Source organism: Geotrypetes seraphini, chromosome 4, assembly GCF_902459505.1.
Source record: "Geotrypetes seraphini chromosome 4, aGeoSer1.1, whole genome shotgun sequence".
NCBI lineage: Eukaryota > Metazoa > Chordata > Amphibia > Gymnophiona > Dermophiidae > Geotrypetes > Geotrypetes seraphini.
In genome coordinates, this window is record NC_047087.1 from 136,298,029 (window position 1) to 136,324,327 (window position 26,299).

The following is a 26,299-nucleotide window of genomic DNA, read 5'->3' on the forward strand; positions in this document are numbered from 1 at the left end:
AAGACAACAACGAACACACATACATACACACACACACCAAAAAAGCAAAAAACAGGAGGAATAACTAGGAGATTCAAGCCTGGAAATATGGGCAATCCCAGGGTTGCGCCCTGCCCCCCCTCCCTACCCGCTCATGGCAGATCAGACATTTAGGGTATTAAGAATCAGACTTTGTACTCTAGGAGATAAGGAATCTATATAAGGACCCCAAACCTGCAAGAAAAACTTAGATTAGTGGAAGGAGCCACGCACCCGACCCCTCTCCAGCAACATTAAAGCATGTAAGCGATTACGCCAAGATCAGTAAGAGGGAGAATGACACGATACCCAATCCTCCAAAATAATTTTCTTAGCCACCAACCCCACCTTGCGCACAAATAACCGGCAAACCCCAGGGGGAAACCCCGCTGGAATGAAAGGTACGGGACATCCCAAGAGAAATTCCAAATAGCGGACCACCCGCTGCCAAAATGACTTAACCACCGGACAGCTCCAAAAAGCATGAAAAAAAGACTTAGGAGCGCTCTTACATTTTTCACACTGATCCGACTTAGCAAAATCAGAACGATATAATTGAACCCGGGTAAAATATGCACAGTGCAAAACTCGAAATTGGCACTCTCGGAGGTCAGCTGACATCGAAAGGGTTGGGATACGTTTAATAAGGCAACCTATAGACCTAATTCTGGTGCCCAACGAGCACACAAGACCTCCCAAGACTGAGAGGGAGCAACAAGACATAAAGCTTTATGGAGCGCCGAAACCGAGAGTCCCACGTCCACAAATTGATCAAAGAAATTACAAAGTTTATTCCCCAAAGCCATCCGAAGGCCCTCCCCAGCCAAGGATCGCACGTAATGGCCCATTTGAAAATAAGTGAAGGAATCAGTATCCAGAAACTCTTCCTTAAATTGAAAATCACACCACGGGGGAAGAGCACCATCGGGACCAAGGACATGTGCCAACAAAGTCATGCCCAACCGCACCCAACGACAAAAGGGAGAAGTTTGGCCCAGCAAAAACTGTAAATTCCCCTGAATGGGTAATTGATCCGACACCCCCGGCTACCCTCCAGGCGCAACACCAACCCCCTCTTTTACTAAGGTGCGCTAACCGATTAGCGCGTGCTAAACGCTAACACATCCATAGACTAACATGCACGCCTTAGTGTTTAGCGCTGCTAAATTAGTTAGCTCATCTTAAGTAAAAGAGGGCCCAAGATCTACCTAATCTCATGGATGGATCCCAAGAGAAAACTAGAATGTAAATAAGAGGGAAGGGAATTCCTCAGGGCATGAAGCAAAGATGACAAATGCCATGGGTAGTAGAAAACCAGTTCACCAAGATAACGGAGTAAATAGGCCTGATTATACAGCCACAAATCAGGAACACCCATTCCCTCTCGCAACCATGACCCTAACAACATGACCCTAAAAACATGACCCAGACATGGCTTCCTAATGCCCCCCAAAAAATGAGATAGAAGCTGAGAGAGCGAAAGGAAATCCTTTTACAATAGACGAAGAGGCAATACCTGCAGAACATAAAACCATTTCGGGAAAATATTCATATTGAAAAGTTGAATATGACCATGCAAAGAAAGGGGAAAAAATTTCCAACTATCCAGGTGCCTGCGGGTGTAATTAACGTGTCGAAGAGAGGCAACGGCAGGGGTCAACTGGATACCCAAATAATGAAAATCTGAATACACCCACTTCAATGAGAAGGTATCCACCCAAGTATCACAGACCATAGGGGAGGTGGGAAGGGCTAAAGACTTATCCAGATTTGACCGAAAGCTAAAAAATCACTGTATTCATCCATCACCATCAATAGAGCGGGTAGGGCAGTCACCAGATTAATAAGATGGACCAGAAGATCATCTGCAAACTAAACTAAACCTTAAGTTTGTATACTGCATCATCTCCATAAAGATAGAGCTCGGCACGGTTTACAAGTAAATTCAATAAATGAGGGAAGGACATAATAAGAAATTAGAGGTTATGAAGAGGATAGCTAGCTTTACATTTTAAATAGACTACAAGATGTTCAGAAAGGAAAATAGACTACAAGATGTTCAGAAAGGAAATAAAAACTATACTCTTCAAGAAATCCCTTAATAAAGCTTAATACCATGATAAAGCTTAACCCCCCTCTTACCATCCCCTCCCTAACCCCAGATCCTACTTTTCCCTCTCTTGGAAACCTTCTCTGATCTAACGTTGTAACCCTTCTTCCATAACTCTTTTTGTAATCCGCTTTGAACCGAAAGGTAATGGCGGAATAGAAATATGTAATGTAATGTAATAGATAGCTTTACATTTTGGAGAAAAGCCAGGTTTTCAGATGCAAAGACGGACAATTTAAGCTCCACCATGCCAATGCGAACCCCCATAACATCTGGTGTCTGCAGAATGTCCCACACCAAAGGATCCAAGGTAAGGCCAAACAAGAGGGGATAAAGGACAACCCTGCCTCGTGCCGTTCTGAATCAAAGGATTCCGAGAGCAAACCATTAACCCAAATCGTCATCAGAGGCGAAGCATACAAGGCCAAGATAGCATTGAGAAAAAAGCCTGCAAAGCCATAATGTCTTAAAGTGGCAACTCTATCAAAGGCTTTTTCTGCATCAAAGCTGACCAACAAAGAAGGCACTAGACGATAAGCAATATATTCCAGAGATGTTAAAATGTGCCTAATGTTACGGGCCATTTGACGATTTCAAACAAAGCCTATTTGAGGATCAACGATAAGATCAGGGAGAACTCGGGCTAGATGGTTAGTCAAAATCTTAGTGAAAAATTTTGCCTCAGCATTGAGAAGGGATATAGGGCGATAAGAGCTCGGCAAAGTGGGATCCCAACCAGGTTTCAAAAGCGGCAAAGATCCCTGCTCAACATAGGCATTATATGTTGAAGTCAACACTGGTATAATCTCCATCGAAAGAAATTTATAAAACTCTGAGCAAAAGCCATCTGGTCCATGGGCTTTCCAAAGAGGACTAGACTGTATAACCAGAGCAATCTCCTCAGCCGAGATAGGTGGAGGTGGTGATTTTAAAGGATACATAGGATTGCAGGGTAGATGTAGTCCTCAAAAGGCACTTTGAGGTTGTGAATTTGGCACTAAAGGTGGCAGCAGTGTCTTCCTTTGTTGCACACACCTGCCATACTAGATTATGTTGAATTCCTACAACGGATGATGACACTTATCCTGGTTGTTAATGTTCGGGGTGGATTAAGTAGCAGATGCTTTATATGACATATTCAGGGGCATGAGTGAAGTTTCTCATTGTTTTAACTCCACCCATAGAATGCTTTGCATCAGGCACTGGGTGGGAGAGTCAGCTTCCAAAGCCACCTTGAACAGACTTCCCTACGAAGGCCAAATGCTTTTTGGTAAGAGATTGATTGATCTTAAGGCCAGTATGACAGATTGTCGCGCTAAGCCCTCCCAGGCAGCACATCATTTGGTAATATTCGTGGCTCTTGATGGTTTTGTCAGCACTCAGGAAGGGTCCTCTGCCCAGAGATCAGCTCAGTGCTCTTGACAGAGGTTTGGAAGCTTCAGATTCTCATGCCACAGCAGCCTCCCAAGAAATCCTAATGATGTTAGATCAGTAGCCGTACTGCCAAAGACAGGACGGCGGATGTCGGATTATTGGGAGGCTTGGGCTCATAGGCCCACCAGTTCAAAATGGCGGGCTTTTCTCTCCCCAGAGCATCATATGCATGGGGAGGGGCCTAAGGCCACTCCCCTTGGGAGGGACCTGAGGCATCTGAGCCAATCAGGGCCTTAGGCCCCTCCCGCTGTATCCCGGGATACAAGGGGGAGGAGTCTAAGGCCCTGATTGGGGAGGGATCTTAGGCCCCTTCCCATGTATCACATGATACACCGGGGAGGGAAAGGCCCGTTATTTTGAACTGGTGGGCTTATGAGCGGGACAGACTGTGCTTCCCTCCCACTCCAACTTCTCTAAAACGGTACAGGGGGGGTTCATAGGGTGGGGGTGGGGTTTCAGGGGACCTCTGTTAACAGAAGGGAATGGGCATCCCTCCTGCCTTTATTTTTTGGAGGGAAAGGGGGAGGGTAAGGGATGTTTGGTGGGCATCCCTCCTGCTGTTTTGCTGCTGCAGGGAGGGGTCACCATGGCAAGAGGGAGTGGGTATTCCTCCTGCTGTTTTCACTGGTGTAGAGGGCCCTTTTTTCTTTTTAATGGGGCAGATATTTATTCATTTATTTATTTTTAAAATTGCTATACCGTTTTATTCCAAAACAGTTTAAAAAAAAGTTACACACATAAAATACTGAAAAAGGTCATAACAAATAAAGCAAAAGTAGAAAGATTCAATCCTTACAATAGGTCAAATGCTCAAAGAAATGCATCAACAAATAATTGCGTTTTCAACAGTTTCCTGAATGAACTCCTATCACCATATTTCCGAATTTGGCCAACAAGGCCATTCCACAGTTTTACTCCTGCACATGAAAAGGTCATGATATTTGTTTCCACATACTTAGGATTGGCCTTTGTTTTCAATAGTGTTGAATTTTCAGAACGCAATGATCTTGATGGTTGGTAACCAGGTATCAAACTCTTAAAAAATTTGGGGATCGTGCCATTTAGAAATGGATGACATAGCATAATTGCTTTATATTGGATTCTAAATACAACTGGTAGCCAATGCAGTTGTTGGAGATATGGGGTAATATGCTCATATCTTGGCATTCTGGTTATAAATCTAGCTGTGGCGTTCTGGATCACCTGCAATGCTCTGCACCTGGTTTTAGTTATTCCCAGGTACAGGACATTGCAATAGTCCAACTGCGACAAAATCATTGCTTGTACAACAGCACGAAAGTCAACTGGTGACAGCATTGGTTTTAAACGATACAATAAATATATCTGTACAAAGCATACTTGCACTGTCTTTACCACTTGATAACTCATTGTACGTCCTGAGTCCAGTTTTACTCCCAGAACTGTCATTGACTCCCTCTCACCAGCAATACTTCATCTATCACTTTTAATGTTTTTGGCCAATTGACCCGGTCAGATTTCCCCACAAACATTACCTCTATCTTTTCTACATTCAATCTCAAACCTTGCCTTTCCATCCATCTAGTAATTTCACTCATATAATTACTCATCAATTTCTCTAACCCATCCCCCATACACACACACTGGGAAGAAGAAGATTATATCATCCGCATATATACGGTATTTAACCCCTAAAGATTGGAATAACTGACCAATTGTGGCCATATAAATATTGAATAATAACGCTGAAAGCGCCAAACCCTGAGGGACTCAACTCCTCACCTGAAATTTACTTGAGATCTTATTCCCATTTCTTACTTGAAAAGAGCGATCTATCAAATATGAATTAAGCCATTTGAGGACTGTACCACCCACCCTGAGATCTGTCAATCTTAACAATTTCTAAAAGTCTACTGAATCAAAAGCTCCTGATATATCTAAAGATATTAAACAAAACGTTACACCTGTGCCCATTAAAAAAAAAGTTTCCTGCCCTGAACAGTTAAGTGGCAGGAGGCTGCTTTTGGGGCTTCCCAAGCCTCTCAGCTGTTCGGATTTCCTCTGCCGGCTCTGCGCATGTGTGAGAATCACTCTCACAGCGATCATCGAACAGCAGAATTTGGGATTAAGATGAACATCCTTGTAAATCATTTGCATGCAAACATTTTAGTGCATCAATAGCTTTTTCTGAATTGGCCCAAAAATCGGATCGGTGCAGACCCACATGGTCTTACCAATCCTTTTAGTGCATCTAGGCCCTGGTGAATTATCTTTGGGGGGGAGGGTTGAGCATTGGGTGTTCATAGAAGAAACATTGGCAAACACATAACTCGAGGAGCATGTAATATTTTGGCCTATGTATTGGGGTGGGGTTCATTTAGAGTTATATGCAGTTAGGTAGTTTTTATACTAGAAATATTGCATTTCTTTGCATTTTCTCTGTATTGTAAGGATAAAAATTTATTTTCTTTTCTGAATACAAATTTATTGAAACAACAAAAAATATCCCAGGGGACTGTGTGGATAATTATGGACATATAAATTATTAGGGCTGCACATTTATGTTTTTAATGCGATTAATGCATTAAAATTTTAACATTAATTACATTAATCTTCCTGCTCCTTGTCATGATACCTATCTTTTTCTCTTTCTTTCTCTCTCTCATTTCTCTTCTCCCAGGCTCTCAATTTCCTCCTTCCAGAATATTTTCTCTAATGCTACCCCCACCCCCACTTCCACCCCACCCCAGATACTCTGGCATATTTTTTTCTCTTCTGTAGCTCCCCTTTCCCTTTCATGTGTTCTGGCATCTCATTCTCCCTCTCTCTCCCCTTGGCAACCTCACACTGCTTCACTCTTTCTAGCTAGAACCTTCTCTGTAGTGTCTCATCTGCAGGAAACAGGAAGTTCTGTCAGAGGAGGTGGGATACTACAGAGAGAGGGCCCCAGCAGCTTGTGTTTAGTGGTGCTAATTGTACAGGCAGGTTTGTAGGGCTGGAAAGGAGGAGATTTGGATGCCTGAGTGCAGGGGGGGGGAGAAAGGAAGATCTTTGGGAGGAAGAAAAAAGAGAAATGCAGACCATGGGTAAGGGGCAGTAGTGAAAACTCCAGCTAGTTTATATACTGTAGAGATTCTCTATGCCAGGCCTTGTCTGGGTACTGGCATTGAATATCTGGGATCAGCTACAGGCCCAGAAGTGTTGACCAGTATTCAGTGCCAGCACCTGCTTACTTAACTGGGCAAAGACAGGACTGCTTTATATGCAGTCCTATCTACCTGGTTAAGTGTGCAAACACTGAATATGAATAGGTCTACTAATTCTGCCCAAACTGCCACGTACAAGCCAGATAGTGACACAGCAGTCAAAGGAGATATTCAGTGGCATTGCCCAGTTAATTACCGCTAAAGCTCTCCTGCCTGCTTAAACCCCTTTAAATATCTACCCTATTTCTTTTTTTGAATATAGCCCATATATATTATTATCAGTCTTGGCTGGAAGATATAGGAGGAGACGTATATCTGTTTAAGTATAAAACTTGGAAAAACCAAAGAAAGATATGGGGCCTGAAATAGCCTACCAGATGTAAAAGTCAGTGGTAACATAATAGATGACTGCAGATAAAAACCTGTATGAACCATCCAGTTTACCCAACAATATAAACTCATAGCAAAAGGTATGATGTGGTAGAAGAAGGGATGAAAGATTTGGTAAAAAGTATGGCAGAAGGGCTGAATTGATATAAGCCTAAGTATAATCATCTATTTGCTCGTCATCTCAAAGTGCTGGAATATCAGAGATGAACAGGCTGAATGGACCAATTGATTCTTATATCATAATTTATCTAAATTATATTTCTATACAGGATGAATACAATTTTCTTTCTAGATCTAACAAGTGTGCCTTCCTTTCTGGCTAGTAAAGTCAAAATTATTCAGCAAAATTTCTACTTGGCATTTGTGCCATCTTTCTTTTTGTCAGTGACATCATTAGCTTATTTGATTACTAAAACCACATATTTTTACTTTTATTTGCAGCCCCTGGGACCAGGAAAGTATGTGTTTGACATTGGATGTGAGCAGCACGGTACTTATATAAAGACAGACCAGGTAACTGGAAGATCTAATCTAATCTAAACCTTAAGTTTATATACCGCATCATCTCCATGAATATGGAGCTCGACACGGTTTACAAGAACTTAAAATAATGGGTAGAGAAGAAGAAAAAGGATTACATGAACTTATGTGTAGAAGGGGGGAGAGAAAGGGGGGAAGGATAGAGTTACAATTTGCTGAAAAGCCAGGTTTTCAGTTGTTTGCGGAATAACTGAAGGGAGCTCAGGTTCCGCAATGGGGTGGTGAGGTCATTCCAAAGACCTGTGATTTTGAAGAGAAGGGATTTTCCCAGTTTGCCTGCATAGTGGATGCTGCGTGGAGAGGGGAAGGCTAGTTTATGCTTTTGGGCAGTTCTGGAGGAGTCGGGACTTTATATTCCCTCCATGGGCAAAAGTGCACGGATAAAGGGCAATGCTTGAATCAAGGTTAACGTGCAGCTAACAAAGTATATGCAGAGGTATACAGTATTATCCCAGGACAAGCAGGCAGGTATTCTCACTAGTGGGTGATGTCATCCGACAGAGCCCCGATACGGACATCTTGAAAGCATGTCTTGCTTGAAGAAACTTAGAAGTTTCGAGATGCCCGCACCGCGCATGCGCCAGTGCCTTCCCGCCCGATGTACCGGGCGTGTCTCCTCAGTTCTTTTCTTTCCGCGGAGCTGAGAAGTTTGTCTTCATTCTGCGCTGACTGAATTTCAGTTTTTTGCCTTCTATATCCCGCGTTTTTGTTTCTTTCTTTGAATTTCTTTCACTTTTAATTTATTTTTCTAAAAAAAAAAAAAAAAAAAGTTAAAATTATTTCTTCCGGCGGTTCAGCCGGGCCAGCCTCGTGGCTGCGGCCTAGCGCCTTCGACCTTGCAGCGTCGATTTTCCGGCCTATGTCCCGACCAATCACCGGTTTTAAAAAGTGCAGCAAGTGCCAGCGTGCGATTTCGTTGACGGACCCGCATCGACGCTGCCTTCAGTGTCTTGGTCCGGAACACGTCCCGAAATCGTGCCGGCCTTGTTCCACGCTCACTGCGCGCTCGTTTAAACGGCGCTGCTTGCTCTGGGAGTCGATGTTCAAGATGGAGACTGCCAAGGACATGTCTGCTTCGACGTCTGTTGAGGTTTCGCCGGTCCATTCGAAACCTGCATCGACGACTCCTGCATCGAGCATCGTGAAGCCAGCATCGTTTGCATCGAGTTCAGCATCGGCGCCTGCCTCCGTCTCCTCGGTTCAGGTACCGCCTTCAGCTGTCCCTCCCGTGGTCATTAAAGTGCCTAAAGCTAGCAAGCAGAAGCACTTGGCCACGAAGGAACGTGAAGACCGTGCAGGAGGACCCCCTTTCGGTGCGGATCCCTCCATATCGGCTTCGCTTCGATCCTTGCTAGAAGCTCAGTTTGTCGAGCTTATGCAAACTATGGGACCCCGGCTTATCGCCAACATTCAAGGTGAGATTCCGACCCCGGTTTCAGGGGGCGGTCCGCCCCCTCCCCCTCCTCCTCGTCGTTCGATCTCTCTGCTCGACGAGGGGGCTCGGCGGAGGGCGGCGGAATCCTCCAGAAGGGCTTCCCTTCCTGAGATGCCGCCTTTGGAGCCCATCACACCTCCACGACAACAGGGTGCTAGGGCGGCTCCTGATAATTGTAGTCCTGGGCATACTGCATCGCAGGAAGAGTTCTTCCGCACTCCATACCAGACATGGGTGGCGCTGCGTGAATCCGCATCTCTGCCACCTCTACGATCCACTGCATCGAGCCCTATCCATTCCTTTGAGGCTTCGAAGGATCAATCGATGCACAGAAGATCTCGTTCTCCGTCCCGTCACCGGGAGGGGCATCGATCTCGGCACTCTTCTCGGCACTCCTCACGTCATTCGGAGGTGTCTCCGCAGAAAAAGATGCAGCGTTTGGGGTATTCCTCGTCGGATGTGTCCCAGCCGGAGGGACCAGAGTACGAGGAACCATCTACCTCCTTTTCTCCATGCCGATCTCACATCTCCCTGGACCCGGAGGCTTCTACTTCTTCTAGTCCATCCCGTCGGCCGGCCTTGGCAGACCAACTGTCTTTCTCATCCTTTCTCCGACAGATGGCGGATGACTTGGATGTGACTTTGGACACTGGGTCCAAATATTCTAAAGAGTATTTGGACACCATGCACTTGCCTCACCCTCCGGCGGAGACACTTCGGCTTCCTTTGCATAAGCTGCTGGACCAGACTTTCATGCGCTGTTTTGAGACACCGTATTCCATGCCTGCAGTTCCCAGTAAACTGGATGCTCGATACCGCATCGTTCACCACAAAGGGTTTGAGGGAGCTCAACTTTCTCATCAGTCCCTTCTAGTCGAGTCCTCTCTCAAGCGTTCTCATCCCTCCCAAGTCTACGCTTCTGTGCCTCCAGGCAGGGAGGGGAGAACAATGGATAAGTTTGGTAGACGTATCTATCAAAACTCGATGATGGCGACTCGAGTGCTCAATTACAACTTTTTCTTCTCTTCATACTTGGATTTCTTCTTGCCGGTGCTCCGCAAGTTCATTCCTTTCATCGATGCACAGGCTCGTTTCCAGTTTGAAGAGGTGGTGGCGACCCTGTCCCAGTTACGTCTTCAACTGATGCAATCCTCCTACGATGCCTTCGAGCTCTCGGCTCGTGCTGCGGCATGTTCGGTCGCCATGCGTCGCCTGGCGTGGCTTCGAACCATCGATATGGATCCGAACCTCCAAGACAGACTTGCAAATGTACCTTGTGCAGGAGCGGATCTGTTTGATGAGTCTATAGAAACTGTTACTAAAAAGCTGTCGGACCATGAAAAGCCTTTTCAGTCTATTCTGCGTCCTAAACCGAAGCCTCAGCAGTCTCGTCTTTCTAGACCGCCTCAAATTTACCAGCGGCGTTATCAACCGAGGCAGACTCCTCCTGCGAGACAGCCTGCGAAGAGACAGCCTCCTCAGAAGACTCAGCAGAAGCCTCAGATGCCGGCTGCACCCAAGGCTACCCAGCCTTTTTGACTCTCTTCCAGGGAGCATAACCGATGTTCTGCCTTCCCCTGTTTTTCCCATAGGGGGTCATCTCCATCAATTTTGTCATCGATGGGAGTCAATCACCACAGACCTTTGGGTCCTTACCATCGTAAGAGAGGGATACTCTCTTCGTTTCCAACGGGTCCCCCCGGACCACCCTCCAAGAGAGTATCCTTCCAACTTAACGCAGACCGCTCTTCTTCTCCAGGAGGCTCAGGCTTTGCTTCGGCTTCGGGCCGTCGAGCCGGTCCCGTTAGATCAGCAAAACCAAGGGTTTTACTCCCGATATTTCCTGGTTCCGAAGAAGACGGGCGATCTGCGACCCATTTTGGACCTTCGAGTCCTCAACAAGTTTTTGGTCAAGGAGCGGTTCCGTATGCTGACCCTTGCCTCTCTCTACCCCCTCTTCGAGCAGAACGATTGGTTATGCTCTCTGAACCTCAAGGAAGCCTACACTCACATCCCAATTCATCCGGCCTCCCACAAGTTCCTCAGATTTCGGGTGGGACATCTACATCTGCAGTATCGAGTGCTTCCATTCGGCCTTTCCTCTTCACCCAGAGTCTTCACGAAGTGTCTGGTGGTGGTGGCCGCTGCACTCCGGAACATGGGTCTACAGGTATTTCCATACCTCGACGATTGGCTCATCAAGGCCCCGTCGGCTCCAGAGGTCATTTCGGCGACCTTGACTATGATTTGTTTTCTGCAGAACTTGGGCTTCGAGATCAACTTTCCCAAGTCACATTTTCAGCCCACCCAGACTCTTCCCTTTATCGGGGCGATCCTGGATACCATCCAACTTCGAGCGTTCCTTCCTCCTCAGCGCATGGATGCTCTTCTTCTACTCTGCCAGTCGGTGTCTTCTCGCCCGTCCATCTCAGCGAGACACATGATGGTCCTCTTGGGTCACATGGCATCCACAGTTCATGTGACGCCTTTTGCCAGACTACATCTCAGAATTCCTCAATGGACCTTGGCATCTCAGTGGACTCAGGTGTCCGACCCGTTGTCCCGCCACATTGTAGTCACTCCTGCTCTACGGCAGTCTCTTCTCTGGTGGATGACCTCTTCGAATCTATCCAGAGGTTTACTGTTTCACTCTCCTCCCCACCGGAAAGTTCTCACCACCGATTCCTCGAACTATGCATGGGGAGCTCATCTGGATGGTCTCCGCACTCAGGGGTTCTGGACCAGTGCGGAACGACTCCATCAAATCAATCTTCTGGAGCTCAGAGCCATCTTCAATGCTCTTCAAGCTTTTCAACATCTGCTTCACGACATGGTGGTCCTAATTCGCACTGACAATCAGGTCGCCATGTATTATGTCAACAAACAAGGGGGCACGGGCTCGGCCCCTCTTTGCCAGGAAGCTCTTCGAGTCTGGGATTGGGCGGTCCGCCACAACACCTTCCTCAGGGCTGTCTACATCCAGGGGAAAGACAATGTCCTGGCAGACAAATTGAGTCGTCTTCTCCAGCCTCACGAATGGGCTCTCCATTCCAAGCCCCTTCATCAGATATTTGCACAGTGGGGGACGCCTCAGATAGACCTCTTTGCAGCCCCCCACAACTTCAAACTGCCTCAGTTTTGCTCCAGGATCTACACTCCCCATCGCCTCGAGGCAGACGCTTTTCTACTGGATTGGGGGAATCGCTTCCTATATGCGTTTCCTCCTTTTCCTCTCATTCAAAAGACTCTAGTCAAGTTGAGATCAGACCATGCCACCATGATTCTAATTGCTCCTCGGTGGCCCAGACAACCTTGGTTCTCCCTTCTACTTCAACTCAGCAGCAGGGAGCCAGTACTTCTTCCAGTGTTTCCTTCACTACTCACTCAACATCAAGGTTCACTACTTCATCCCAATCTGCAGTCCCTCCACCTGACAGCTTGGTTCCTTTCAACCTAACTCCTCACCAGTTTTCTCAAGCAGTGAGGGAGGTCTTGGAGGCTTCCAGGAAGCCTGCTACTCGACAATGCTACTCCCAAAAATGGACTAGATTCTCCTCCTGGTGTATTTCCAATGCCACGGAACCTCAGCGAGCTTCCCTTTCTTCTGTATTGGACTATCTTCTACACCTGTCTCAGTCTGGTCTCAAATCTACCTCCATATGAGTCCACTTGAGTGCTATTGCGGCTTTCCATCAGCCTCTACAGGGGAAACCTTTGTCCGCTCATCCTGTGGTTTCCAGATTTATGAAAGGACTTTTCCATGTCAACCCTCCTATCAAACCTCCTCCTGTGGTTTGGGATCTCAATGTTGTCCTGTCTCATCTTATGAAGCCTCCGTTTGAACCTCTCAACAAGGCTCCACTTAAGTATCTCACCTGGAAGGTGGTTTTCCTGGTGGCCCTCACGTCAGCTCGCCGGGTCAGCGAGCTTCAGTTCCTAGTGGCGGATCCACCGTTCACGGTATTCCATCATGACAAGGTGGTCCTTCGTACTCATCCAAAATTCTTGCCTAAAGTGGTCTCTGAATTTCACATCAACCAATCCATCGTGCTTCCAGTGTTCTTTCCAAAGCCTCATTCTCATCCTGGGGAATCTGCTTTGCACACTCTGGACTGTAAACGTGCTCTAGCTTTCTACTTGGATTGCACAAAGCCACACAGAACTGCTCCTCAACTTTTCGTCTCCTTTGATCCAAACAAGTTGGGACGACCTGTATCGAAGCGCACCATCTCTAACTGGATGGCGGCTTGTATCTCTTCCTGCTATGCCCAGGCTGGATTATCCCTTCCCTGTAAGGTCACAGCCCATAAGGTCAGAGCAATGGCAGCCTCTGTAGCCTTCCTCAGATCGACACCGATTGAGGAGATTTGTAAGGCTGCCACTTGGTCCTCGGTTCATACATTCACCTCTCATTATTGTCTGGATACTTTTTCCAAACGGGATGGACAGTTTGGCCAAACAGTGTTACAAAATTTGTTCTCTTAAAATTGCCAACTCTCCCACCATCCCATTGGGGTTAGCTTGGAGGTCACCCACTAGTGAGAATACCTGCCTGCTTGTCCTGGGATAAAGCAATGTTACTTACCGTAACAGTTGTTATCCAGGGACAGCAGGCAGCTATTCTCACGTCCCACCCACCTCCCCTGGGTTGGCTTCTCAGGCTAGCTACCTGAACTGAGGAGACACGCCCGGTACATCGGGCGGGAAGGCACTGGCGCATGCGCGGTGCGGGCATCTTGAAACTTCTAAGTTTCTTCAAGCAAGACATGCTTTCAAGATGTCCGTATCGGGGCTCTGTCAGATGACATCACCCACTAGTGAGAATAGCTGCCTGCTGTCCCTGGATAACAACTGTTACGGTAAGTAACATTGCTTTTCAAATTTCCTGCATCTGCAAAATACTCTTTAGTGTTTTTCACTTGGAAAAGCAATCACAGCACATTCCTTGAGGCACTCACCTGCCACTGGATTTTCAAAGAGAATCTCTACTGGGAATTTTAAATTTTAGCTTGCACATCAGCCTGTCTGCACTGTGAGAAGTTTCATAATTGACTTTCACAAGCATTATCACCCTTTCTTTCCCTTGTTACTTCATAGTAAAAGTGTTTAGTTACAGTTGAACAAATATTCTGATTTCTTTTGACAGCTGAATATTATTTCAGCTTTCTTTTCTATGTTAATGTTTCTTGTCTCAGTCATTTCTATTGTCTTGTCATCTTTTTTTTGTTTTCACTGCAATTATGTTGCTTACGGCATCCTTTGTAGTATGTTGGGTATAGTATTGGGAAGTTTTGCTTACTGGTTATGTTCTTTTCAGCTACACAATACGATATTTTTTTCTACTGCTGCAGGAGCAGTAGAGCCAGGGTAGCCAGGTTGTACGAAATGAAATTTACAGATGAGAGCCACCTTCTTGTGCGTAGTTGTTCAGTGTCCCCCCCTACCCCACCCTGCACTCTCTGGTATCCTCCTCACATCCTCCTCCCTTCGGTCTAGCATCTTTTTCCTTTCCCTTATCTCCCCCCTTCCCCCACACTACAGTATTCCGACCTTCTGGCAGCATCAAGGCAGCTTTGCCTCTTGCCAGCCCTGGATGCTTTCCCTCTACACAACTTCCTGTTCCTATACAAGTGGGCTTCTACAGAGGAAAAGCTTCCAGTGCCAGAAAGAGGCAAGGTTGCCTTGATGGTTGACACTACAAAAAGATTAGAGGACTTTAGCATGGGGGGAACAGGAAGAGATGGGGAAGAAATGCCAGACCATAGGAAGGAGGGAAGGAAGAGATACCAGACCACAGAATGAGTTGGGGATAGTGGAAGAGAGAGGGAGTGATGTACCTGTGGAAGGGGAGGAAGGAGGATATGAAGTGAAAAAGAAATGTCAGATCAGTGGGAAGAGGAGGGAGGGAGATGCCAGATCATGGGGAGGAAGGGATGAAGGGTGGGGAAGAGAGGAAAAAAGACATTGGATCCATGGAAGGAGAGAGAAAAATAGATAAAGATCCTTGGATGGGACGGTGAGCAGAAGGAATAGCCCAAGAGACTGGACCAAGGGGAGGAAGATAGAGTGAGATGCTGGACCTACCAAGGGAAAGAGGGAGATGCTGTACCATTGGGAGGGGACAGGGGAGAGATGCTGGCCCTGGGGTGTGGGTAGGGGTCTAAAAAAGGGAAGAGAGGAGAGAAGCTGGATACAGGGAAGCATAGAAACAAAGGAGTAGGGACATAGAGCGAATGATAGTGGATATGGGAAGAAAATAAAATAAATATTAAATAGGAGACCCTGGAAAGAGCAAAACATGAATGGGACTGGTGTGAGGTGAGGACATCAGATTAGAAAAAAATGAGACAGTGGGTAGATTGCAGAAGAAGATGGATGACACTAGAGAGTGGTGGGAAAGGGGAACAGAGTAGAAGATAGATAGCACTAGGGGGGAAGAGAAAGAACAGAACAGATGACTAGGACCTGGGGGTAGGGGAAAATAGCAGCAGATGACTGGGACTTGGTGAGTGAATGAGAGAGTGTTGGGAAGCAGAGCAAGGACTTATGGATGAGAAAGACAGAATGGTAATTTTGAGGGGATAGTAAGTACAGCACAGTTACTTACAATAACAGGTGCTATCCAGGGACAGCAGGCAGCTATTCTCACATATGGGTGACGTCATCGATGGAGCCCGGATGCAGAAGCCTTGCAAACAGACTTGCTTGTAGAAACTAGAAGTTTCAAGTCAGCCGCACCACGCATGCGCGAGTGCCTTCCTGCCCAGTGTAGGGCGCATCTCCTCAGTTCAGATAGCTAGCAGAGAAAGCCAACCAGGGAAGGTGGATGGGTTGTGAGAATAGCTGCCTGCTGTCCGTGGATAACACCTGTTACAATAAGTAACTGTGCTTTATCCCAGGCCAAGCAGGCAGCCTATTCTCACATATGGGTGACCTCCAAGCTAACCAGAATGGGATGGTGGGAGCGTTGGCAATTTAGGAGAATAAATTTTGTAATACTCTCTGGCCAAAATGGCCATCCCGTCTGGAGAAAATATCCAGACAATAGTGAGAATTGAAAGTGTGAACCGAGGACCAAGTAGCAGCCTTGCAAATTTCCTCAATAGGTGTAGAACTGAGGAAAACTACTAAAGCTGCCATAGCTCTGATTTATGGGCTGTGACTCTACTGTGTAGGTGTAATCCAGCCTGGGCAAAGCAGAATGAGATACAAGCAGCCATCCAGTTAGAGATTGGATGTCTCAACTTGTTTGGATCGAAGGAGACAAAAAGTTGAGGAGCAGTTTTGTATGGTTTGGTGCGTTCCAAATAGAAGGCCAAAGCACGTTTACAGTCCAGGGTATGAAGAGCTGCTTCTCCAGGATGAGAATGAGGCTTTGGAAAGAACACTGGAAGAACAATGGATTGGTTGAGATGAAATTCTGAAACCATTTTAGGGAGGAATTTAGGATGAGTACGGAGGACCACCTTGTCATGATGGAACACAGTAAAAGATGGATCAGCAACTAAAGCTTGCAGCTCACTCACTCTTCGAGCAGAAGTGAGGGCAATGAGAAACACCACTTTCCAAGTGAAATACTTTAGATGAGCCGTAGACATTGGTTCAAATGGAAGCTTCATCAATTGAGCAAGAACAAGATTGAGGTCCCAAACCACAGGAGGCGGTTTGAGAGGAGGTTTGACATTGAAAAGTCTTTTCATGAATCTGGAAACTATCGGATGAGCAGAGAGAGGTTTCCCTTCAATAGGCTGATGGAAAGCTGCAATTGCACTGAGATGGACTCGGATCGATGTAGACTTAAGGCCAGAAGTGGATAAGTGCAAAAGGTAATCCAAAACAGAAGATAAGGAGGAATGTTGAGGCTCCTTATTTTGATGATAGCCTCTAAAATGTCTCTGAAAGGTTGAGAAAACTGAAGAGGAGTCATGTTGAGAGGTACCAAGCTGTCAGGTGTAGAGACTGCAGGTTGGGATGAAGCAGAGATCCCTGACTCTGTGTAAGCAGAAATGGAAAAACTGGTAGATGGTATGGTTTCCTGCTGCTGAGTTGAAATAGAAGGGAGTACCAAGGTTGTCTCGGCCACCGAGGAGCAATCAGAATCATGGTGGCATGATCGTTCTTAAACTTGACCAGAGTCTTGAGAATGAGAGGGAATGGAGGGAATGCATAGAGGAAGAGATTCGTCCATTCCAGAAGAAAAGCATCTGCCTCAAGGCGATGAGGAGAATATATCCTGGAGCAGAACTGAGGCAGTTTGTGGTTGTGGGGAGCAGCAAAGAGATCTATCTGAGGCGTTCCCCACTGTGAAAAAATGTGATGAAGAGGCGAGGAATGGAGTGTCCATTCGTGAGGTTGCAGAAAACGACTCAAGTTGTCTGCCAAGCAATTTTTTGCCCCTTGGTTGTAGACAGCTTTGAGGAAGGTGTTGTGGTGGATTGCCCAGTCCCAAACCTTCAGAGCTTCTTGACAAAGGGAAGAAGATCTTGTCCCCCTGTTTGTTGACATAATACATGGCGACTTGGTTGTCCAAATGAGGACTACCTGGTCTTGAAGAAGATGCTGAAAAGCGTTGAGAGCCTTGAAAATCGCTCGGAGTTCCAACAGATTGATGTGACATTGACGATCCGTACTGGTCCAGTGGCCTTGTGTACGGAGACCATCGAGATGAGCGCCCCAAGCTAGGTCGAAGAATCTGTTGTGAGGACCTTCTGATGGGGAGGTTTGAAAAAGCAAGCCTCTGGAGAGATTGGAAGAGAGCATCCACCAACGGAGAGACTGCTTCAATGAAGGAGTGACCGTTATGTGTCGAGAAAGTGGGTCGCAAACCTGCGTCCAATGAGATGCCAGGGTCCACTGAGGAATTCTGAGGTGAAGTCTGCGTGTACTGTGGAGGCCATGTGACCTAGGAATACCATCATGTGTCTCGCTGAGATGGAAGAGCGGGAAGACACTGTATGACAGAGTTGAAGGAGAGCTTCCAGATGTTGTTGCGGAAGGAATGCTCTGAGTTGGACATCCAGAACAGCTCTGATGAATTGTAGATTCTGTGAGGGCTGAAGTTGGGATTTGGGAAAGTTGATTTCGAATCCCAAACTTTGTAGGAACCACGTAGTCCTTTGGGTCGCTACAATAACCCCCTGAGATGTTGAATCTTTGATGAGCCAGTCGTCTAGGTAGGGAAATACCTGAAGATCATGGTTCCGTAGAGCTGCTGCTACCATTACCACGCACTTGGTGAACACTGGGAGAGGAAGCGAGGCCAAAGGGCAGCACTCTGTATTGATAATGCAGATTCCCCACCCGAAATCTGAGATATTGACGGGAGGCCGGATGAATGGGAATATGAGTGTAGGCCTCCTTGAGATCCAGAGAGCATAACCAGTCGTTCTGATCTAGAAGGGGATAAAGGGATGCTAGGGACAACATTCAAAAATTTTCTTTGACTAAAAATTTGTTGAGAGCCCTGAGATCCAGAATGGGTATCAGATCACCCGTCTTCTTCGGAACAAGGAAGTAACGGGAGTAAATCCCTTGTTCTGCTGTTCCAAAGGAACTGGTTCGATGGTATGGAGACGAAGCAGAGCTTGAGCTTCCTGAAGAAGAAGGGCTGTCTGGGATGGACTGGAAGGATACTTTCTTGGAGGAAGCTCTGGTGGAACTAGAGAATGACACGGGGAAAAAATCTGTCCCCATCACTGCACCGTCCCCGGCCCACCATCCTCTGCACCGCCCCGTCACCGTCGTTCCCTTCACCGCCCCGTCACCGTCACCACCATCCCTTTCACCGCCCCGTCACCGCCACTGCCATCCCATTCACCACCCCATCACCGTCCCCTTCTAGCACCCATCTTCTTCCCTCTGCTCCCCCATAGTCTGGCATCTGTCTTCTTCCCTTCCAGCGTCTTCTCCCCACTCTGCCTTCCACATTTCCTTTCAGGGTCTGTTCCTCTCTACCCTCTTTCAATGTCTGTTCTATTCCTTTCCACCACCACCCTTCCCTCCCTCCTTTACCATCTGTTCCTTTCTACCACCCTTCTTTCATATCTTCTATCAGTCCCCCCACCATCACTAGCAGTCTCTCTTCTCCCTTACCATGAGCAAATAGAACTTCTGAAAATTGTATTGCTGAGGCATTATTTCTAGTACGCCTTTTTTTCCAGATGGATAATGACATCAATTTTATAATTCTTACTGTCTGCTCTGATTTCATTCACAATTTGGTTTGTGTTTTGTACCTGAGGATTCCATGAGGCATTTAACCTTTTCCTGTCTCTTCTGTGATTTCAAGTTGATTCCTTCAATAATGGAGTCTCAAGGCAGTAGCAGTTTTCTATTTTGGGCTCTTTTGACATTGTTTAAGGGATTTCTTGTACATTTGGTGCTGATCTTCTTTGATAAGGTCACTTCAGAATCTTTCCAAGGAAGAGAAACTTTTTCCCTTTCACCCCCTCCTTCCTTGTGTGAGCCGGAACACGCGGTCCCCGCAAGCAAGTAATTTTATATCATTTTCATTCTATTCATTCATAGAAATTAAAGTCTAGATAATGCCAGTCACATAACAAAACATGATTTTTCAAAAATAATTCCCTGCACAGTCAAGCCTGCAAGGATTACTAGATGTCTTTCAGCAGCTCCCCTCCCTCCCTCCCCCTTACCTTTGTGGCCAAGTCAAAATGATCTACCAACAATAAAATTTATAAACACAAATCACGCTGTACGCAGAGAAAATGTTAATTATCATTTATATTCCGTGGGTTTTCAAAGAGGTCAAGGCAGATGACTTTATGCAATGTCACCTCAGTAACAACTATAAAAAAATAGACACATATTCCCCCTCCCTTTTTACTAAACTGCGATAGCGGTTTTTAGCGCAGGGAGCTGCGCTGAATGCCCCACACTGCTCTCGACGCTCATAGGCTCCCTGCGCTAAAAACCGCTATTGCGTTTTAGTAAAAGGAGGTCATAGTGCAAAATATAGACAGCAGATATAAATTCTCAAAACGGACACATTTTGATCACTAAGTTGAAAATAAAATCATTTTTCCTACCTTTTTGTCTGGTGATTTCATGATCCTTCTTCTTTCTTCTCCTGCCCCCCCTCTTTCTTTCTCTCTCCCCCCTGGCTCCCCTCTTTATTTCTGCCTTTCTTTCTCTCTCCCCCTGACCCCCCCTCTTTATTTATGCCTTTCTTTCGCTCTCCCCCTGGCCCTTCTCTTTCTTTCTGCCTTTCTTTCACTCCCCCTTGACCCCCCTCTTTATTTCTGCCTTTCTTTCTCTCTCCTTCTGACCCCCCTCTTTATTTCTGCCTTTCTTTCTCTCTTCCCTTGGCCTCCCTCTTTATTTTTCTCTCCCCCTGGCCCTCCTCTTTCTTTCTGCCTTTCTTTCTCTCCCTCTTGACCCCCTCTTTATTTCTGCCTTTCTTTCTCTCTCCCCTTGGTCCCCCCTCTTTCTTTCTGCCTTTCTTTCTCTCTCCCCCTGACCCCTCTTTATTTCTGCCTTTCTTTCTCTCTCCCCCTGGCCCCCCCCTCCTCTTTATTTTTTCCTTTCTTTCTCTCTCCCCCTAGCCCCCACAAAGCCATCGTGCCAATTTCTCCACTTCCACGATTCTTTCCCTACTCCCACCCCCAAGCCAGCAGCCGATTTCTCCCTGCTCCTTCCCCGATGTCCTGATGTCCTGAACTTCATCGGGCAGCAGCAGCATTCACAATTCACTGCTGTTGCCCGCTTCAGGCCTTCCTCTCTGTCGGGTCCTGTCTTCATGAAAACAGGAAGTAGGCAGGACCCGGCAGAGAACAAGGCCTGAAGCCGGCAACAGCAGCGAATTGTAAACGCTGCTGCTGCCCGAAGAAGGTAATGGAGCACCGAGGCAGACCGCTTCTCCCCCCTCCCAGCCGAACCCCCGCTGACCCTCCTATCTCCCCCCCGTGAACCTTTCCGACCCTCCCAGCGAGAGCAGCAAACCTCCTTCGCGGCTTTCTTCTCCCTCTGCTGCATCACTGATGACGTCATCAGTGATGCGGCAGAGGGAGGAGAAAGCCGACGCTACTGGAGGGAGGTTTGCTGCTTTCGCTGGGAGGGTCGGAAAGGTTCACTTGGGGGGGAGAGATAGGAGGGTCAGCGGGGGTTCGGCTGGGAGGGGGGAGAAGCGGTCTGCCTCGGTGCTCCAAGGCCTGGCGCCATTACCTTTTTCGCCCCTTCCGCCCCCCCCTTGGTACGCTACTGCTCTCCAGCTCTCCTTAGTTTGCCGGTTTTCTTTTTCAGCGACCGGCACGCTTTCAAAGAGCCGCGCACACGCGGCTGCTCAAAGTTCAATCTTCTGCTCTGCTGCAACTTCCTGTTTCCGGTTGGGTCAGAGCAGAAGATTGAATATTGAGCAGCCGCGCGTGCGCGGCTCTTTTCAAAGCGTTCCGGTCGCCGAAAAAGAAAGCCGGCAAACTAAGGTGAAGTGGAGAGAGGAAGCTGGTTAAACGATCAAGCCACTGTTTTACTGACCTATCTTGGTCACTGTTTTACTGACCTATCTTGGTTCGTGCTTGAGCAAGTCCCTTGGGACTTTAGGGGGGATCGACAGGCTCATTTGAATCTTAGGGAACAATATTGGATTTTTCAATTACAATCTGTTCAGCCGAATGGCCTTAACGAAAGTGTGGAATGGAATACCATTGTCTAATAGGGCTCTCGGCTTCTTTTAGATAATGGATTTTGGATACAGGGTATGGTGTGCTTGTGTGTGGGTGTGTGTGGGGGGAGGAACCTTTCTGATTGTGGTGCTTTTATTGGTGGGTGTTCTTTGTTTCCTCCCCCTTTCTTTCTCTGCTCCTTTTTGTAGTTATGATTGTGTTGAGTGCTGGCACAGTGTGATTGGTTGGTTCGTGCATGTAGATCTGTTTTAGCTGGTGTGCTCTCCCTCCCGGGCACCCCGCCCTCCAGCCGTCCTCTCTGCTCGTGTTCTGTTGGAGGCCAGGTTCCTGAAGAAGGGCTCCTCCCGAAACCAGCGCAGTTGAACCTTTCCTCCTGGCGCGGTTTTTCCGTTGGTGTGACCGTTTTGGATAAGTATTGTTTATTTTTGGATATGTTTTTCACCTTTTGGCATGGTTTTTGATTTCGTTGTGATTTTGTGCGTGCTTTTTGAGGGGGTTTGGCTGGCAGGGTTTGTGTGGGGGTCGCTCAGGTTGCTTGCTTGTGTTGTGTTGAGTTTTATTTACTCACTTTGATTGTTGATTGCTTTGATTCTTGCACACACAGGGCGCTCGATGATGGTGTGTGGGTGGAGGCTTATTGCCTTGACCCAGAAGTGAAGTGTCGGAGCTGTGCTCCTATCACTGAGGGTTCACACTGAGAGCGCCCTATAAAATTATACAGTGTGACATGCTTTTTTGACTTGGTACACTGTATTTGGCTTATAAGTTGTGAGACAGGTTGGCACTGTGGGCTTCCCCCACGCAAACCTTGATGTGACTTGATTGCCTTCCTTGTTTTTTCTAGTAAACGATCAAGCCGACATGCGGGTGGGCGGGTGGGGGCTGCGGTGACCGCACGATTCTTTATGCCTCACTGCGGTGACAAGACCATTCACCGCTCCACGGGGCGGTGATGGCCTTGTCCCCGTCCCCACAGAGGCTGCTAATTTTCATTCCCCGTTTTTGGCGGGTTACCCACGGCTAAACGCAGTAGCCGCGGGTAAACCGCCACCATGTCATTCTCTAGGTGGAACCTGAGTGATATGAAGAGAGTATCCTTCCCTGATGATGGACAGCACCCAGAGGTCGGATGTAATTGTCTGCCATCGGTGGTAAAAATGATGGAGACGACCTCCTATGGGGGAAGATAATTCAGAGACAGAACGGAGGAGGTTATGCTATGTTTTAAACAGTCAAAAAGGCTGAGTAGCCTTAGGTGCAGCAGAAGGTTGAGATTTCTATTGCTTCTGAGTCTGCTGTTTCTTAGGAGGAGGGCGAGAGTAAGGAGCCGTCCTTGGAGCAAAATGCCTCTGGTAAATGGGAGGAGGGCATGTAGGCTTGGCAGGAGCTGGCTTTGGCTTAGGTCTGACAATAGAAGCAAAGGATTTTTCATGCTCAGACAATTTCTTGATGGCTGCCTCGATAGATTTATCGAAGAGGTCATTGCCTGCACAAGGAATATTAGCCAAGCGGTCCTGAAGATTAGGATCCATGTCAATGGTACGAAGCCAGGCAAGGCGGCGCATTGCTACAGAACAAGCAGCTGCCCAGGCAGACAACTCAAAGGCATCATAAGAAGACTGAAGTAGATGTAATCTGAGCTGTAATAGAGAAGCGATGACTTCTTGAAAATCAAATGCTTTTGAGTATTTAAATAAGTAAGAAATTTAGGCAAAAGAGCAATGAGGAAATTGTAATTGAGGACTTTAGAGGACATCATGGCATTTTGATAGATGCGACGTCCAAATTTGTCCATAGTTTTCTCTTTTCTTCCAGGAGGAACAGTAGCATAAACCTTGGAAGGATGGGATCTTTTTAAGGAAGACTCCACAAGTAGGGATTCGTGAGATAACTGTGAATTCTCAAATCCCTTACAATGGAGAGTTTTATATCTGGAGTCTAATTTGCCTGGAACAGCTGGAATTGCATAAGGAGTCTCCAGGCTTCTGGTAAAAGTTTGAGACAAAAGCTTGTGAATAGGAAGATTAAGTGACTCTGCTGGAGGTTGAGGAAGATGCATGACTTCGAGATACTCCTTAGAGTATTTGGAACCAGCGTCCAATTAAAGGTCCAAGTCCACAGCCATCTGACAAAGAAAAGAGGAGAAAGATAGCTGATCTGGTAATGCCTTGCCTCAAGAAGGACTCGAGGTCGTTGAGGCAGCCTGGGTCGAAGATGAAGCTTCGGCTGGAAAAAAGGCATCGGAAAAAAGGGAGACTTGGATGAGGCAATCGAAACTGCTGAGTCTTCGAGGTGTGGAAGTGGAGACCTCGAACGAGGAGTCGGCGGTCTAGATGTAGATCGAGGCTTAGTTGAAGAAGGACGCTCCTTAGAAGAAGAACTATGCCTGGAAGGATGCCTCGATGAAGGTCTTGATCGTTGGTGAGAACGGTGCTTGGAAGCAGATCTCAAAGATCGAGGAGACTTCACCCCAGAGAGGGAAGCAGCCGATGCCACCAAAGAATGGATAAGACTGGAGGCTATGGATCGAAGCTCCAGAGGCTTAATGGAGGAACCTCGATGCACTCCCAAAGACTCTATTCCTTGTATGGAGTGTGAGGATTCCTGCTGATGCACTTGCAAAGAATCTGTTCCTTGCTTCACGTTCATAAATGCCAGACCAGACACTCGCAGAGACTCTGCTCCCTGCATAGAGTGTGAAGACTCAGACTGAGGCATAGAAAGAGGCTCGACCTTGCGGGAGTCTGCAGAATGCCCAGGCTGGATTAGAGTAGCTAGCTTCGGTTCCATTTTGGGGAGGAATTGAACAAATTGCTGCTCTAACATGGTCTGGAAAGAAGCCGGCAAGGATGGATCCGTGCCTGAAACCGGACCACCTGCCTTGGCTGGAGGTTCCACCGAGGCAGTGGAAATGTGCTTCGACTTAGAAGTCTTAGGCACCTTAAGTACCATCGGTGGAACTGTCTACTGAGCTATCTGACCTGAGGATACAGGAGGATATACAGCAGATGTCGTCGAGGAAAGAGCCACTGCAAATGAAGAAGGCCTGATGAAGCTCTAGGTCAGGGGTGTCGAACTCAATCAGAGAAGGGGCCAAAATCTAAAATCCAGCCTAAATCGCGGGCCGAATGGTTTACTGAACAGTCATAAACTGACAATGTTAACCAGAAATGTGAATTTAAAATGAGTGGAACAATCTTTTCCTTAACAGTGCTGTTAACCAACTCACATGCTATCAAGCAAAACAGTAATATTGGTATCAAGCAAAACAGTAATATTGGAATGTACCTAAAATGCTCATTGTTTTGTTTTCTGGCTAGATGTCTGACACCGTTTTCCCCGTATCAATGAGTCAATGTTTGGTTTTATTTCTTGGGCTGTAGCAACCCGCAAAACAGCATGGAGGTTGTCATCGGTAATGCGTGATCTGTGCTTGTTTTTGTTCAGATTCATTATTGAAAACATCTGTTCACAAAGATAGGTGCTCCCGAACATGGATAGAATACGGGCAGCATGAAGTCGGAGCTCTGGCATTGAGTCAGGGGGCAGTAGAGGGTAGAAGTCCTCAATTTCAACATCCTGAAACCTTGATTTCAGGCCACTGTCAGACTGAAGCTCGATTATCTCCATCTGAAGGTGATGGGGCACATTGTTGACATCAACTGTAAAAGGATTGGCAAAGATGTCAAAGCCTGAGTGCTGTGTTCTAAAGTCAGAGAAGCGCCGCTCAAATTCACTTAGTAAACGGCTAACTTTGGTAGCCAGCCGACTGCAAGGAAAAGTACCAGAAATAGTGGTTGAGATACTCAAACAAACGGGAAAGTGGGCAAGATTGTCCTGTTCCAGTTGGGACTTCCATAGTTGAAGTTTACGCTGGAATGCTGTGATCATGTCAGACATCTTCGTGATGACTTGTTTGCGTCTCTGCAGCTTCAGATTCAGTTGGGCGAGATGCTCGCATATGTCACACATCATAGCAAAATCACATAGCCAGGCGGGATCCGACAGTTCAGGCAAGGGCTTTCCTTTACTTTCCATGAAAAGAGCAATTTGTTTTCTGAGCTCAAAAAATCTTTTGAGGACTGCGCTCTTGCTCAGCCATCTTACTTCTGTGTGGTATGGAACTGGCGATGATTCAGGCGATGATTCAGGCCACGTGCCCTTATAAAGTTAATAGTTTTAATGACTATTATTATGTCATTCATTATTATATCATTATGTCATTCATGTCCAGAACTTTTCCACACATAGCCTCTTGGTGGATAATGCAATGATAAGTAATCAAGGGTGTGTGGCAGTGACTTTTTTGCATTCTTTCCTTCATTAGTCCAACCAAGCCTTTCTTTTCTCCGCACATTGAAGGTGCGCCATCGGTAGTTAGCCCCACCAACTTTTCCCAGGGTAATTTAAAATTATTTATAGATTTCTCCACAGCCTCAAATATATCTCTACCAGTCGTCGTCCCATGCATGGCAGCTACATCCAAAAGTTCCTCAGTGACAGAGAGGTCGGTCTTCGTAGCACGTATAAAGATGGACAGCTGCGC

The 26,299-nt window shown here is 46.8% G+C and overlaps 1 protein-coding gene across 1 annotated transcript in view; it reads left to right on the plus strand.

The window, feature by feature from the left end:
• RSPH1 (radial spoke head component 1) overlaps positions 1-26,299 on the plus strand; it is a 158,452-nt gene that overhangs the window by 96,382 nt on the left and 35,771 nt on the right. The window contains exon 6 of the mRNA XM_033940179.1: positions 7,579-7,650. Coding sequence (XP_033796070.1) covers positions 7,579-7,650 — 72 coding nt within the window. The remainder of the gene's footprint in view (positions 1-7,578; positions 7,651-26,299) is intronic.